The following is a 14,279-nucleotide window of genomic DNA, read 5'->3' as shown; positions in this document are numbered from 1 at the left end:
ACTGGGGTAAACACTTTTTTTCCCTTGTCAACTAAAAAACACATTCTGTAAAGAAATTAATATTTTCCATTTACACAGAATTACATGTTTCTGAAATACTGAAAACATTTTAAATTGATTAATCCTGTCATACACATTGAGGTCAAACTTGTTTTCATGGGCAGCAGTGTTACTAGGATTAACTCAGCAGAGCTCAGTTTTTCCATTATACTACATGATAATACAATTTGGCTTTTAGTCTTTACAAATATTATAAAGAGGTTAAAACACCAAACCAAATGTTGTCCTGATCAGCAAAGCCACTGCAGTGGTTACAGGATTCCATAGTTTTGAGCCATGACAGGATCTACTCATTTTGAGGTTCAGCTTGGGTAACAGATTACTCTGTGGGATAAAATCTATGCCTGAGACAAAATCACTGAATACAAATACAGGTATTTGCCAATACTCCAGGTCCTTGCTACATATGCACTACAAGTATAAAGATTCAGAGCACAGCAAGATGTTACTGAATTTACCCATGGCTACACCAGTGCATGCTGATACTTGCAGATATTACTCCAATAGAGGGAGGGTTTCTCTTACTGCAGAGGCATGCTTGTAGAGCGGCACAGAGAAAGGGGAGTGAGTCCGCAGATCACTAACTAGGTCCAACACAGCAAATCCTCATCCTTCCAGTATTATTGCATATCATTATATTAAAAATTTATGTATATTGTTGTGGATTAAAAAAAAAAAAAAGAAAGAAACAAACTGTCCTTAAATGAAGTGCAGATGGTTAATTCTTACTCATGGCCACAAGAGGAAACCCAAGAAATAACTGGCTTAATTTATTGCATGGGAGATTGAGCATAGACTGAGCATAAGGAAAATGCTTTCCAACATAAAGGATTGTTAAACACCAAAATAGGTTAGCTCAGAAGGCCATAGACTAGGAAGACCTTAGGAAACTGGAAGTTTTAAGAACAGTTAGGCATCATTTTATTGAGGATGGTCTAGAATGGCCAGCTCAGTGTAGGGAAATGGACCATGGATCTCTTGAGATCCTATTAGGCTTTTCAGCACTGCTATTCCATAGGGGCCAGACTGCCCTCAGGCCAGTGCAGTACAAACAGTCCTGAAAGTAAATGACCAACTGGAAACAACTGAACAACTGAATAAATTCAAGGGAAAGGAAATGTCCTTCCAGTTTTCTTACTAGTGTTCATCTCGAAGTTATGCATCATATTGGGTCAGCCAAGAAAGCAAATACCATATTCTGACGCAATCCAGTCCGGCCTGTGTTGCCCACATCACTGTTTCTTTTTCCCTATCTTGATTACAGATCAGAGTAGTAGAGGCTTAAAATTGCAGTTGTCAGAACAAGAGGTCACTTGAGTCATTGCAGTTTTCAGAAATGTGGCTTATGGCCTCAGAATTTTCTCTGGGAACATTTTATTGCAAATGAACCATGTTTTGCATCACTGCCTTTGCAAGACTTCAGAAACGTTGGCAAAGTGGGGTAGAATGGCTGAAGGGTTTTTTTCACTGCACAAACATCAGAACAATACATTCCTGGTTTGGCCACTTTTATGGCTAACTGCCTGCACTTCTGGTAAAGAAACAGTTTAAGTGAGTCAAACTGAAAGCTGATGCCCTATTGTAGTCATGTTGTCTTCATCACCCCTTTAGAGAAGGCAAATCCTTTTGAGTAGTCAGAGCCCAGCCTCTGAACCAAATTCTTCTCCTTGTAGCTCCTTTGATGTGTATAAACCTGATTTTTGCTTTCTTCAGTTTGTGCAAATTTGTGACTTGAATTTACATATGTATTTTTTTGTGGTTTAAATTAAATTTGTCTATAAAAATCCAAGCTCTGACCTGAATGCAGTCTTGGCCATCTAATACTGTAAAACTAGAAACTGAAAGCTGAAATGACATGTTTTTACAGTCATTATAATTAATATTAGAGAAAGCAAACCAAAACCCCCTCATCAGATAAACTTTACTAATGTTCCCCTTAAATCCTGATTTTATTCCAACCAGCAAAATTACCTGTCTAGCTAGTGTCTGGAAAGCTAATAGCTGATTTTGAAATATGCATCCATACTTTGCCTGTAAGTGTGACCTGTAAAGATGCAAATAGAATGCAAATGTTATAAACACTATGTCAAATCCTGGTCCAAACCAAAACCAAATTATGCTCCAGTTTTGCACTAGTAAATGCCCAGATTGTGCAGGTCAAAGGTACAACCAGTAGCCAACAGAACGAAAGACTGAGCAAAAGCTTTCCTGCACCAACTACACTGAAGCAGGTATAAAAAGTACTACATAAAATAATAGTGGAGAATAAGCTAAATTTATTCTCTAAATGGCAGACAAAAAAGTGCATGGTATTTGTGGTTCTCAGAGCATTTAGTGGAAATTGCCAACTGAACCGATGGACATCGTGTTTGTACATGTTACATTACCGAAATTGGGCATTACTATATTTAAATGAGGTTTTGTTGAAGTTTTTCACGTCCTACCAGTTTTAGACTAAGCCAAACAGTGGTTTATTGAAATTGAAACATTTTCCAGTCAGTCTGGCCTGAAGACAAGCCTTAAGTGACTTTAATTCTGGAACTGTTTCAATTTAAAAAAAGGAAAGTTTAAAGATGCTACACGAATCATGTTCATTTGGGTTTGCCGCACAGAGGTTTTTCCCAGATTTTATATTTATTAGTTACATTTACAAGATTTTAATATCTGCCTCTAATTCTCTTTGCACTTATCCTGTATTTTAGGTGGGTTGGGAGAGGTGGAAACCTAACCAAAGGTTGGATTATGGTGTTTAGAAAGCATGCTGTAAAATGTAACTCCCAATAGCTTCAGCTATATACTCATGGGGTAACAGCAGCTGAAATATGAATCTAGCATCTGGGACACTCTGAGACCAATAAGCCAGTTAATTTTCAACAACATTCTCTTCTCTGTTGGGCAAATAAAACCAGAAGATAAATACTGTGCTACTTACAGACCCTAACATATCTGATTCTTACTGTTCAAAGACAGCTCATTTTAAGCAAGAAATGACACGGCTTACATGTGCACAGTTATGCTAAAATTTGCAGCTTTATCTTTCTGCCCCAGCAGTAATTCCTGTGCTTTTCTGCTTCTGCAACTTTTATAGCCCCGTCCAGTCCAAAACCACAAACCCGTAAGAAAAGACCACAGGTTTCCCCTACCTTTATGAACACAATTCACCCTTGCAGACTATATAGCTCAGCAGCAGGCAATTGTTTTGCTAGCTGAGTTCATTATTCTTACACATTGTTTGCACGGCTTTGTATTACAGGATTGACAGTTAGAAAGCACCTGGAGGAGGAACAACTCTTTCCCTTTTCCTCCACTGGCTAAACAGTTTAGTCTCTTAGGTAATTCTCAATGACTTAGATTATTTCATTAACCTTAGCTGTGTTCTGTAACTTTTTAGCCCCCACTGGAGAAGATCAAGCTTTCCACCTCATTCTCATCCCCTTCTATCATGGCAATGACTCTTACTTCACCCTCTGAAGTAGCCACAAATTTTGTGCATCCTGGACATCTAAGTGAAGGAATGGCATTTTACCTGAAAGGACCAGTCTGCACTGACTAAACTGGTCATCCAGGAGCAACAGCATGTTTCAAAGCACTCAGCTTTCCCTGCTTGTGATGACTCTTACTAAAAAGATGGAGCAATCATTATTGCAGGGCTGCAGCCCTGAAAGCTAGCATACACACAGCTACTCTTACAGTAGTGCAGTCCAATGACACAAATGTACTCATGCTGATTATTTGAAAGTGAGTAGTAAATCCTGTGTGCGTGGTGAGCCCATTAGGTGTGCTGGAGAAGTGTTGGCTTTATGGACTGACACATGTGAATATGTGGCACTGAGAGGATCTCTACAAATCAGTGCTCTGTGCTCCCCCATGGTTTGGAGAACCTGGGGTCTTGGGGATGCCATCTTTAGATAAAAAGACATAGGATAAAAGGCTGAAATACATTACTCATCATCATTAGCTTCTTGGTCATGTGAGAACTACACAAAGTGCAACCAACTGGTTAGATTTGCATGTTGTGCATTTGCGCAGTGCTCTTCAACACGTTTCCCAGCGGCATGAGCAGAGCCCAATCAGCAAGCTGGAAGTGCAGCTCTGCACGATGCTGGCTGCCCTTCCCAGTGACCCTGATGAGTGCATCTTTGGGTTTCTTTGTGGAGTAGATTTCCTAAATCCACCTAGGTTTTAAGAAAGGTTACACTTTTGCAAACTTTCCATACATTACACGGCTTCAAACCTTTCTAGAAATGACAAAAAGCAGGTCAGCAGTCGTCTATATTACTTTCAACTGACTTCACTGGCTTCAGTTCAGGCAATTTGAGATGTACTGATATTTAAACTGACCTATGAAGCTGACCTTTACATTGAGAGCCAAAAATATTATTTCAGGTTTTGAGAAAAGCAGAACTGATACTGATGCAGAGTATGGAGCAGTAAATCAAGTGGAGAATAAAGAATAACACTGTGGTAATTAACAGAAAGAAACCGGGGGTTTTTTGAAGCCCAGGTTAGATACAATAGAAATAAAATGAGTTAAAATAGCACTGTATCCTTAAGGTACCTAAACAACTGTAACCTCACTTCAAAGGGAAGTCACACAACAGTCAGACAATTAGATCATTCTTTGGTGCATTTAGCTGCTAAATAATTAACTTTTTTCTTAAGCTGCATTTACATTTTTGATGTAAATGTGTTTTTTTTTCCCATCCTGAGAATACCACTCAAGGCTATTATTCATGGAGTTCTTAAAATAAAATTGCGTAGAAACATTCACTCTGCACAATATGGGACATACAACTCATTGCCTAACCTCCTTAGGCTCTCAGTCCAGAAAGTAGTTCAGAGTATCTAATTTGTGGACCTCAAACAGTTCAGAGCATGAAAACTAAGCAAGCTTCCTGTTCCCATAACCAGGAACCATGGCCTCACTGCCTGTGTGCCCAGCACATTTCTCTACCCACAGCCCCCACCAAGAATGTGTGAACGTGTAAACCCTACTGAACCCGCATGACATTGCTGTTTTCTGTGGCCACTTTCTTCCTGCTGGGCAAGAACAGGTAATAAAATGCGATTGACAAGTAGTGACCATAGAATCATTGAGTGATTTGGGTTGGAAAGGACCTTAAAGCTCATCTAGTTCCAACCCCTTGCCATGGGCAGGGACACCTTCCACTAGACCAGCTTGCTCCAAGCCCCGTCCAGCCTGGCTTTGAACACTGCCAGGGATGGGGCAGCCACAGCTTCTCTAGGCAACCTGTGCCAATGCCTTACCACCCTCATAGTAAATAATTTCTTCCTTATATCAATCTAAATCTACTCCCTTTCAGTTTAAAACCATTATCCCTTGTCCTGTCACCACAGGACTCAGTCAGAAATCTTTTCCCATCTTTCACATAATCCCCCTTTAAGTACTGAAAGACCACAATAAGGTCTCCCTAGAGCCTTCTCATCTCCAGGCTGAACTCAGCCTGTCTCCATAGCAGAGGTGCTCCAGCCCTCTGATCACCTCTGTGATCCTCCTCTGGATCTACTTCAACAGGTCCATAACATTCTTGAACTGGTGACTCCAGAGCCACAGACAGGACTGCAAGTGGGGTCTCACCAGAACGGAGCAGAGGGGCAGAATCCCCTCTCTCGACCTGCTGCTGGTCATGCTTCTTGTGATGCAGCCCAGGATATGGTTTGTTTCTGGTCTGTAAGCACATATTGCTGGCTCATGTCGAGGTTTTTATCCACCAGTGCTCCCAACTGCTTTTCCACAGGACTGCTTTCAATCCCTTCATCCTCTAGCCTGTTATTGATACTGTCACTGTGTTATTGATACTGGGGATTGTCCTGACCAGGACCTTGTACTTGGCCTTGCTGAACCTCATGAAGTTCACATGATGCTGTGCTGTCTTACTACTGGGGCTGAGGAATACAGTTCACCTTGATATTCTGAAGTCTTCAGTGTGGATGGTGCCAAGTACAGGCTGTTTCTACAGCGATTTCACTGTCCCCATATCTGCCACTCCAGACAGCTGCTACCTGCCCTGGGCCTAAAGCTAAAAGCAATGTGGGAACTACAAGTGATAATTAACATTAGATGGCTTTTGTGCCTGTTGAAAGCAAACCACTCATTTACATGTCTTCATATAAGGTACTTAAGGAAATAATGTATAAAATGGAAATTAGAAGACCTACGTGAGAATTTGCCAAGCAAACAGGCATTGACCTATTGCTTGGGAACTTTATTACAATATTAAAGATATAACTTATCAGTGAGACTCCCAAGAAAATAAAACAACAACTAAAAAGAATAAGGCTTTTGTATCCCAATTAAAATGTAGTCACAGAAAAACTCAAAGTACTGTAATAAGGATGATAAGAGGTAGGGCATAGATTTCACATTAAGAGACATTAAATAGACTCTTCACCTTGGAATAAAGATGGTAGAGAATGAAAATGTGATAAATGTGTATAAAATCCTGATTAAAAAATGCTTATGCACTATTTTTTCTTAATATAAAAACTAGAGTACATTACACAGAGTTAGCAGGCAGGAGGATTAAATAAACTTTTCACATTTATTAAATCATTAAACTAACCATCACAGGATTTTTTGGATGCCAGAAGAATGAATATATTCCAGGTTGTCATGACCCCTAATTTTTATGACCTGGGAGTTATATCAGAAGGAAATATAATCTTTTATGGTTTTATGTATACATTCTCTTAGTATTCTATTACTGGCCACTGTCAGAGGCAAGATGCTGGTTAGATGGACTTTTGTTCTGACTGACACAGTTAGTCTGAAGTTTTATGCAAAGCAAATAATAACCCCTGTTAAGCTTTTTTCCAGGATTGGCTAAGATCATATTTTTCTTGTAATAAAAATACAATAGCAGAAGGGCCACAGAGTAAATAACACAGATGTTAATATAAACTGATAACTTTAAAATAAAACCCAGGCTGTTGCATGGGTATATATCTGCGAAATTAAGACCACAAGAGATTTCTAGGAATTAAAAGATGAGAGTCTTTATCACAAGGTCAAGTGGTCAACACAGACTCTAATGACAGACTCATAAAAGGCCTAACAATGAGCATGATAAGACAAACAGCTCTGCCCATGTAAAGGAAAACCATCTGCCTTATCATCTAAGTGTGCTGACAAAATGGAAACATGAGTGCATATAACTTACTTCTGCTCTTTAAAGAAAGTTTTTCAAATGCCCTCTTCAGAAGACATCCAGGAAAGGCCATAAGAATGCTCCAGAGCATGGAAAGCATCTTCTCTCCTGACAAACTGAAAAGATTTATCCTGGTTAACTTAGGAAAGAGCACAGAAGACTGAAAGTGCTATAGGGAAGCTCAACCAGGAGTTTGCATTTAATTCAAAGCAATTAAATGATGGCAGTTTCTTAAATAATTCTCTTTCTTACTTCTCTCTTACTTGTCATGTGCCCTGTAATTAGATTGTGGATAAAAAAGGTCATTCAATCTAGAAGTTAAAAAGGAATTAAACATTTCTATGGATTTCAAGAATATGCAGAATTAAAATTAATCTGAATATCCTGGAATATAAATGTCAGACTTTGAGGCATAAATCAGTCTCTGACTATTAGAGATTGGAATTAAACTTAATGTCCAAGACTGGTGCATAATATCTTTAGTTGACAGCCGCAGGGCTTCTTGCAATCTGTCTCAGAAGCATTTGGAATTGACCATTTCTGAAGGTACAACAGTGTGATCCATATGCATTTTTAAATACATTTTCAATTTCTGTACTCCTCCCATGGCAAAAAAAAATAAATAGAGTAGTGCTGTGGGAAGAGGTAGAATCAAGCCCAGCTGCAGCATTCCTCAGTTTAGGACTGGTGGCATTTGTAGTGGAATGAGGAGCCGTTAGCACAAAATGAGAGAAAGAAGTCTTTTGGTTAGACACCAGGACAGCTGGGCAGCTTAAGCATGTCAGATATGATGATTTGAATGCTTGTGTTTGCTGACTGGGGGTAAATGGGAGGAGTGCACAGAGGAAAAGATGAAATAGGAGGCTGCTAGTTGTGCTTGTAGGGAACTTTGCACAGACATCTATGGCAGCTGTGTTTTGGAGGGAATGGAGGCAGGCTGGAGATGTAGGAAGGAAAAAATGACAAGGTATGAAAACTGCTGCTGGTCAGACATGTGGGTCAATGGTCATTAAACATTACGACTACATGAAGGAGCTGGAATGGATAGAAGTGCTGAACTCAGGTCTAAGAGAAGTGGAGTTTCTTACAATTCTTATCCATGTGGAGTTTCATACAATCAATAACCAAGCAAGTCCTGTTGTAGATGCTGCTCCTAAGTATTGGCCTAGCTGGTAAGAATTGTCCTGGGGTCCAGTAACAGAACTGTCTCCTCTGATGCCAATAATAGAATAGTTAGGGCAGACATGATCTGCTTTCCACAATGGCCTTGGCCTGATCTTGGGAGAGGAAGAAAAGCAGAGCCTCAGCTTCCAACATGTCTGATAAAAGGACAGCTCTTTTCTGCCTGTGACCCTGCTGTTTGTTGGTCTTCAGAAGCAAGGAAAGATGCATGTGCCTCCAACATAAAAAACAGTGAGTTGTGGCAATTACACTCATGGTGTGAAGAAGCTGGGAAAAGAAACAAGAGGGGAAGGATGCTAAACTCTGTATGTCCTGTACGTCTGTATGTCTACATGATCTCCAAGCAAACCTCAAAGAAGTTGTGCTATCATGACGATCAAGTACATCTCACTAAGTTTTTACAGGAAGACAACTACTGTAGAATGAAACGCTGCCACTTGGCTTTGGGAAGTATCTATCTATACTTTAGAATACCTGGAAGAATAAGTATGTTGTACATTGGCAACATTTGCAGGTTACCAATTTTTTTCAGTATCTGGAACTATAAAAGAATATAAAAAACTGCAAGGGCTGGTGAAACTAGGCTAACTGGCAGTACAGTCCGATAAAGTCAAATGCTAATAAATGCATCACAGTGCTGATTGGAAGGAACTCTTTGAATTACTCATAAGCATAATGAATTCCACCTTTACCATAACTACTCAAGAAAATGGCCTAGGCATCGTAGTAGACAGCTCACTGAAGGCACCTTTTAATTGCATGCTTATATTTAAAAGAAAAAATCAAATACAGGAGGTACAAAGGACCACCATATAATATACTAATGATTCAAGTATATAACACACATTCACCATGTACAATAAAATACAAGTAATAAAAAGAAGTGGTTCAGACGGTAACAAAAAAAGTACTGGGAACTTAAGAAAAAGCACCTAAAGAGTTGCACTCTTTCACTTTAAAGTGAGAAAATAAGAAGGGAAATGAAAGAGATATGTAACACAGTACATTTTGGAAAGAAGACACACCAAGTATACCTATTTATAACTTTTATAAGTGGAAGACTTCAAACAAACTGAAAGATAGTATACTACTAAGAGTGGTTTTTTTGATAGATGGCACATTTTGTTACCCATCTTCACTAATGACAATATATTAGCTTGCAAAAAAGGTATCATCCCACATAAGCATGAAAAATAGAAAATTACTAAGGACATCAACACTAATTATAGAGTTTTTTATTTGTTACAGAAGGAGATGCAAAAAATGAAGGAAAAAATTACCCTTGTCATACTGTGCTGGTGTAATCACCTAATACTGCAACAATATTCTACTTAAACACAACTGTATGTTGCTGAGAAAAAACAACTACTTTATTAATAATTGTTATGATTCAGAAATCTAGTGACTGCTTTCTTCTAAAACGATATGCATTTTCTTGCAAAATAAAGAGAACTCAGTGATTTCATTTGTTGCTGTAAACATGTAATTACACTCAGTTTGTTGCTTTGGTACTTGAAGCAGAACTTAGCTGCATATTTTTCCCTTGGTTTTGTATTTATTACATTGTAAAAATAATATATGCATATATGAGTTGATTCTGTGACATTTACCAAGTCCCACTGTGCTGGGAACTAAGCCTGCAAAATCATACTCATGAGAATACCCTCCCCAAGTCAGGTCAGTGAATGAAAGCTCCCCACATGAGTAAGGCTGTAAGAATAGACTAGAGGAGGTCAAGGTCAGTGGTGAGTTTTGGCTGAGTCAGGGTTGGAGGATAAGGCCCTTATGAATCCTATAAATAGTTCATTGTTAAAAGAGGTCGGATTGAATTCTGGAATTATTTTGGAAAAAGAAACCACTGCGTGACTAATGATGTACACCTACTCGAGCCTCTCTGCTTATTAATGTGACATTTGTTTGGAACCAACACATATAATAAATAAAAGATATTTTTAGGATGTTCCAGGGATATTTATTCAGATTTTGAGAGAGAAATTTGAATGTATTTAAAGTGTTCCACTGTATCAAAGGAATGGTTGTTACTGCATACAAATAAGGTATTAAAAACTAGTGTTTTCTATTGATCCTAGTGGAAATGGGAAATCAGGCCAAGGATACTAAGAATGGGATTTATTCCCCTGATTTACATCAGCCAAGAGCTGATACCTAGACTCCTCTTACTGTAAGCTGAGAGAAGCACTTGCCTCCATGGACAATTAACTGCATCCTAAGGCTGTAGTTTGGCACAAGCTTAAACTGGCCTAACAAAGCACTAACTCCAAGAAAAGCAGTCTCCCCAAGGCCCAGCATAAGTTATTTGTTCCCAGTTCTGCAAAGTATCTTTATTTTGTTGACATAAGGGTTCAGTAAACTTGATAGGTAGCCGATACTACTGAAACTAGCCCCTTCCATCACCACCATTTTCCCCTCAAGGGAAAAAGCAGCAGTTGGGCAACAGACCAGAGCCATGCTGGGCAAAAATGATTGCTTCTTTCAACTTGGGAGGTAGAGGAAAGCATTTGGCAAAGGCTCTGAATAAGCCACACAGATCTAACACTTCACTGCTACCAATACAGGAAGGTCTTCTGTTCTTCTGTTTCCCTCCCTGCTGCCAACTGCATGCTACCACCACTTCCCTTTGCAATGGCTATGGCACTTGTAAAAAGCCCTCTGTGACCAGAGACACCTTCATAGCCTGGCAGAAAATTAAGCCATTAAAAAAAAAAGTAAATAGATTTTAGTGGGTTAGCAGCAGAGTTGGATGACAGGGATGTCAGATGTGCAGCACATCTGGCAAATAAAGAGGCTGTATGACCTGGGGATGAGGGTAGGAGGGAAAAATGAGAAGGGAAGGAAGTCTGGAACCATCCTTCCGACAATCACCCTCGGGGCTCCCTTCCATATTACATTGCATGTGATCTGCAGCCAGCTATACCCCAACTGAGAAAGAAATACTGGCAGCCTGTGAAGGGATTCGAGCTGCTTCAGAAATCACTGGCACTGAAGTTCCTGTGGTGCACATAAAGAATTTGCTGGGGAAGGAAGTCTGGGTTATTCCTGCTTCAGGTAAAGGCAAACCCACTCATGGGATTGCTTTTGCTCAGGGACCTGGATATATTTGGTGGGTAATGCGGGAAGATGGGGAAGTCCGATGTATGCCTCAAGGGGATTTGATTTTAGGGGAGAACAGCCAATGAACTCAATTGTATGCTGTTGCCTGCTATGTAATACTTTTATAGACCATCAACTAGATGGATTCAAGTCACCAGCAACTGGCCCTGACTTCCCCCCAACCACCATACCAACAGAGAATGAACTTTGATAGAACCAGATGAGTTCTGCGGTAAAGGAACAACCAGCATCAGCAGGCAACGATCCAACACTGCACACAGCCTTTCCTGCCCTGAAAAATTGTTACAAGGGATGGAACCCGGCATCATGGGCCAAATGGACTCAGCAGCTTTTTAGGGATTGGTCCATGCACTAAGGAATGATCTCTCTCTGTCTGTGTGTGTGTGGATGTAAGAGCGATGATATACTGAAAATGTGGGATCTGGGCATGACATGAATGGTATGGAATAAGGGGTGGATACTGTCCTGGGTTCAGCAGTAGCAGTCATTTTTTATCCTTCTTAGTAGCCGGTGCAGCGCTGTGTTTTTGACTTTCAGCTGGGAACAGCGCTGATAACACCCATGCTCTGCCAGGGAGGAGGAGAAGCCGGGAGGAAGCAGAGACAGGACACCTGACCCAAACTGACCAAAGAGGTATTCCATACCACAGCACGTCATGCCCAGCATGTAACTGAGAGTTACCCAGAAGGGCTGGCTCACTGCTCGGTCAGGCTTTGTATCGACAGGTGGTATTGTATTCTCTTCCCTTGTTATTTCCCTTACGATCATCATTATTGGTGGCAGCAGCAGTGGTTTGTGTTATACCTTAGTTACCGGATTGTTCTTCTCTCAGCCCGTGGGAGTTACATTTTTTTTGATTCTCCTCCCTGTCCCTTCAGGAGCTGGGGGCTGTTGCTGGAGAAAGGCGGGGGAGAGTGAGGGAGTGGACTGTGTGGCTGACTTGCCGACAGGGTTTAAACCAAGACATGGAGTCACGGTGCTTGTGACATTAACAGCTACTTTGTGGTCAGTATTTAACTTGGCTGAATGGTAACAGACATGCTTTCAGTGTAGTGTAAATGCTGTTGACCTTTGAGATTCAGCAGCCAGCAATGTCTCTGCTGTCTCAGGTGCTGCCTGTTCAGACTTGGATTGGCTTCACCACAGGTTTCCTGAAATGCCTCATGTTTGCCCCAGGCTCAGTTGGTTTGAAGGGAGCCAGAGCACCGTAGGGCCGCGACAGCGGGAAGCTGTGCTCGTCACTGGGGGTGTAGGCAGTGGGCAGTGGCTCGGCTGTCGTGCGGATGTATCTGGGTGCTGCAGCTTGTTCCTCTTCTGCAGCGCGCTGTGGAACAAACAGGGGTTATGTACTTCACACTGCGGTGCTCTCTTCAGCCAGTGTACAGGATGCCTTGCAGAGGAAGTGCCTTGTCTAATCCTTAGCAAACCAGGATGCCCAGAGTGGGATTAGAAGAAAAGCATGAGTTACTGACTATGTAGATGTGTTTGTCCTTTCAAATACTAAGCAGTTTGAGCCTTTAATGTTTTTGGTATTTGTGAAGAAAACAGATTAGATGAACTTTTAAAACTTGTAGGAAGTGTCACAGAACATCTTGGGAACAAGATGATAGTTTTTATTTTTCAAAATGGCTTTATTTACACTGACATACCTGCATACACGGACATACCTGCTGTATCCACAGCACTGAAAGGAAACCAAATCATAGCATGAGAAGTGTTAATGACAGAGAAGTTTGCTATCCTAAACCCAATTTTACTGCAGCACTTCTGTATGAGTTCAGGTTCTTGTAAGTGTATGCACAGTGTGTACCTCTCCCAGCTTTGTGCACCTTTCAGGTCCCTTGCAATGATCAAGTAACGGAGTCGTACAGCAAAGCTAATTTCCCATCAGCGAGAGTTCCCTCTATATGCGCATTTCTCCTTGATACTGCTTTTTCTTCTTTGGGATCACTGATGGTCTCAACCACAGAGGAAAGTACCCAGCAGGGTACAATTTGAAGCACTCTTTGCTACACTGCCCTGCCTCCCCTCAGTGCCTTGCCCAGCAGTCTGGTTTCTTGCTACTTCTCATCTGATGTTCACTGCCTCTGGTGTGTGGAAGACACTAAATTTGTTTTTCCTGAAGCCCACACCCACCTTCTGCAGCTTTACCTTGAAAACAAGTGGAACACAGGATGCACCCTTCAGCCCTCAACAGGATCTCACAAATTACGTTAATAACCGAAGGTGAGTTTTCCTTTTAGTGTACTGTCTCCCCAAGATTCAAGGGCCAGTTCTAAGTGGTGTTGTTGGACTGCAGTGTACCACTTCAGTAGTTATCTCTGCCTGTGCCATCATCTCCAGAGTCCTGGAGCTCTGTGTTTGGCAGCAACCAGTTACGCAGCAAGTGAGCACAGCTCTTTCCAAAAGACAAGCTAGAGCAGTGAAAAGAGATTAATTGCAACGTGTGGCAAAAACTTACTTTAGCTCTGGCTTCAGCTGCTTCTTTTTGCATCTTCTCATTGTGTAGTATCTTCAAGCACTCATTCTCTGTTTCTTCAGGAGGGGGAAGGCCTTGATCTATCCTTGATGAAACAATCATCAAAAATTGTTCCTTGTCTCTCACTTCCTGCTGGAGTTTCAGGGCAAACTCTTGCTGCATGGATAACTCTGCAACAAGAGCCATCATCTTCTGGGTTCTTGCCTTTATCTTCTTCTTCGTGTTGTTTGTCTGGAATAAATAACAATTACATTTTC

At 40.8% G+C, this 14,279-nt stretch overlaps 1 protein-coding gene across 1 annotated transcript; it reads right to left on the bottom strand.

The window, feature by feature from the left end:
- Nucleotides 1-12,515: 12,515 nt before the first annotated feature.
- Nucleotides 12,516-14,279, bottom strand: LOC133219222 (coiled-coil domain-containing protein 146-like). Its single transcript, XM_061366392.1, has 2 exons — nucleotides 14,005-14,279; nucleotides 12,516-12,867 (listed from the first exon to the last, which is right to left on the bottom strand). The coding sequence occupies exons 1-2, from the start codon at nucleotides 14,209-14,211 to the stop codon at nucleotides 12,664-12,666; spliced, it is 411 nt and encodes a 136-aa protein (XP_061222376.1). The 5' UTR covers nucleotides 14,212-14,279; the 3' UTR covers nucleotides 12,516-12,663.

This window comes from Neopsephotus bourkii, unplaced genomic scaffold, assembly GCF_033783945.1.
Source record: "Neopsephotus bourkii isolate Nb327-2 ecotype Australia unplaced genomic scaffold, CSIRO-AGI_Nbou_v1 NB_1328, whole genome shotgun sequence".
Classification (NCBI taxonomy): Eukaryota; Metazoa; Chordata; class Aves; order Psittaciformes; family Psittacidae; genus Neopsephotus; species Neopsephotus bourkii.
Note: the sequence above shows the minus strand (reverse complement) of the source record. Positions and strands in the feature narration are given on the sequence as shown.

Bases quoted from the DNA above. Each gene is read 5' to 3' on its own strand.
- LOC133219222 (XM_061366392.1), bottom strand. From the start codon at position 14,211: ATGATGGCTCTTGTTGCAGAGTTATCCATGCAGCAAGAGTTTGCCCTG. The intron at 12,868-14,004 runs GTAAGTTTTTGC...TTTGTTCCACAG, and splicing joins CAGCTGAAGCCAGAGCTAAA to CGCGCTGCAGAAGAGGAACA.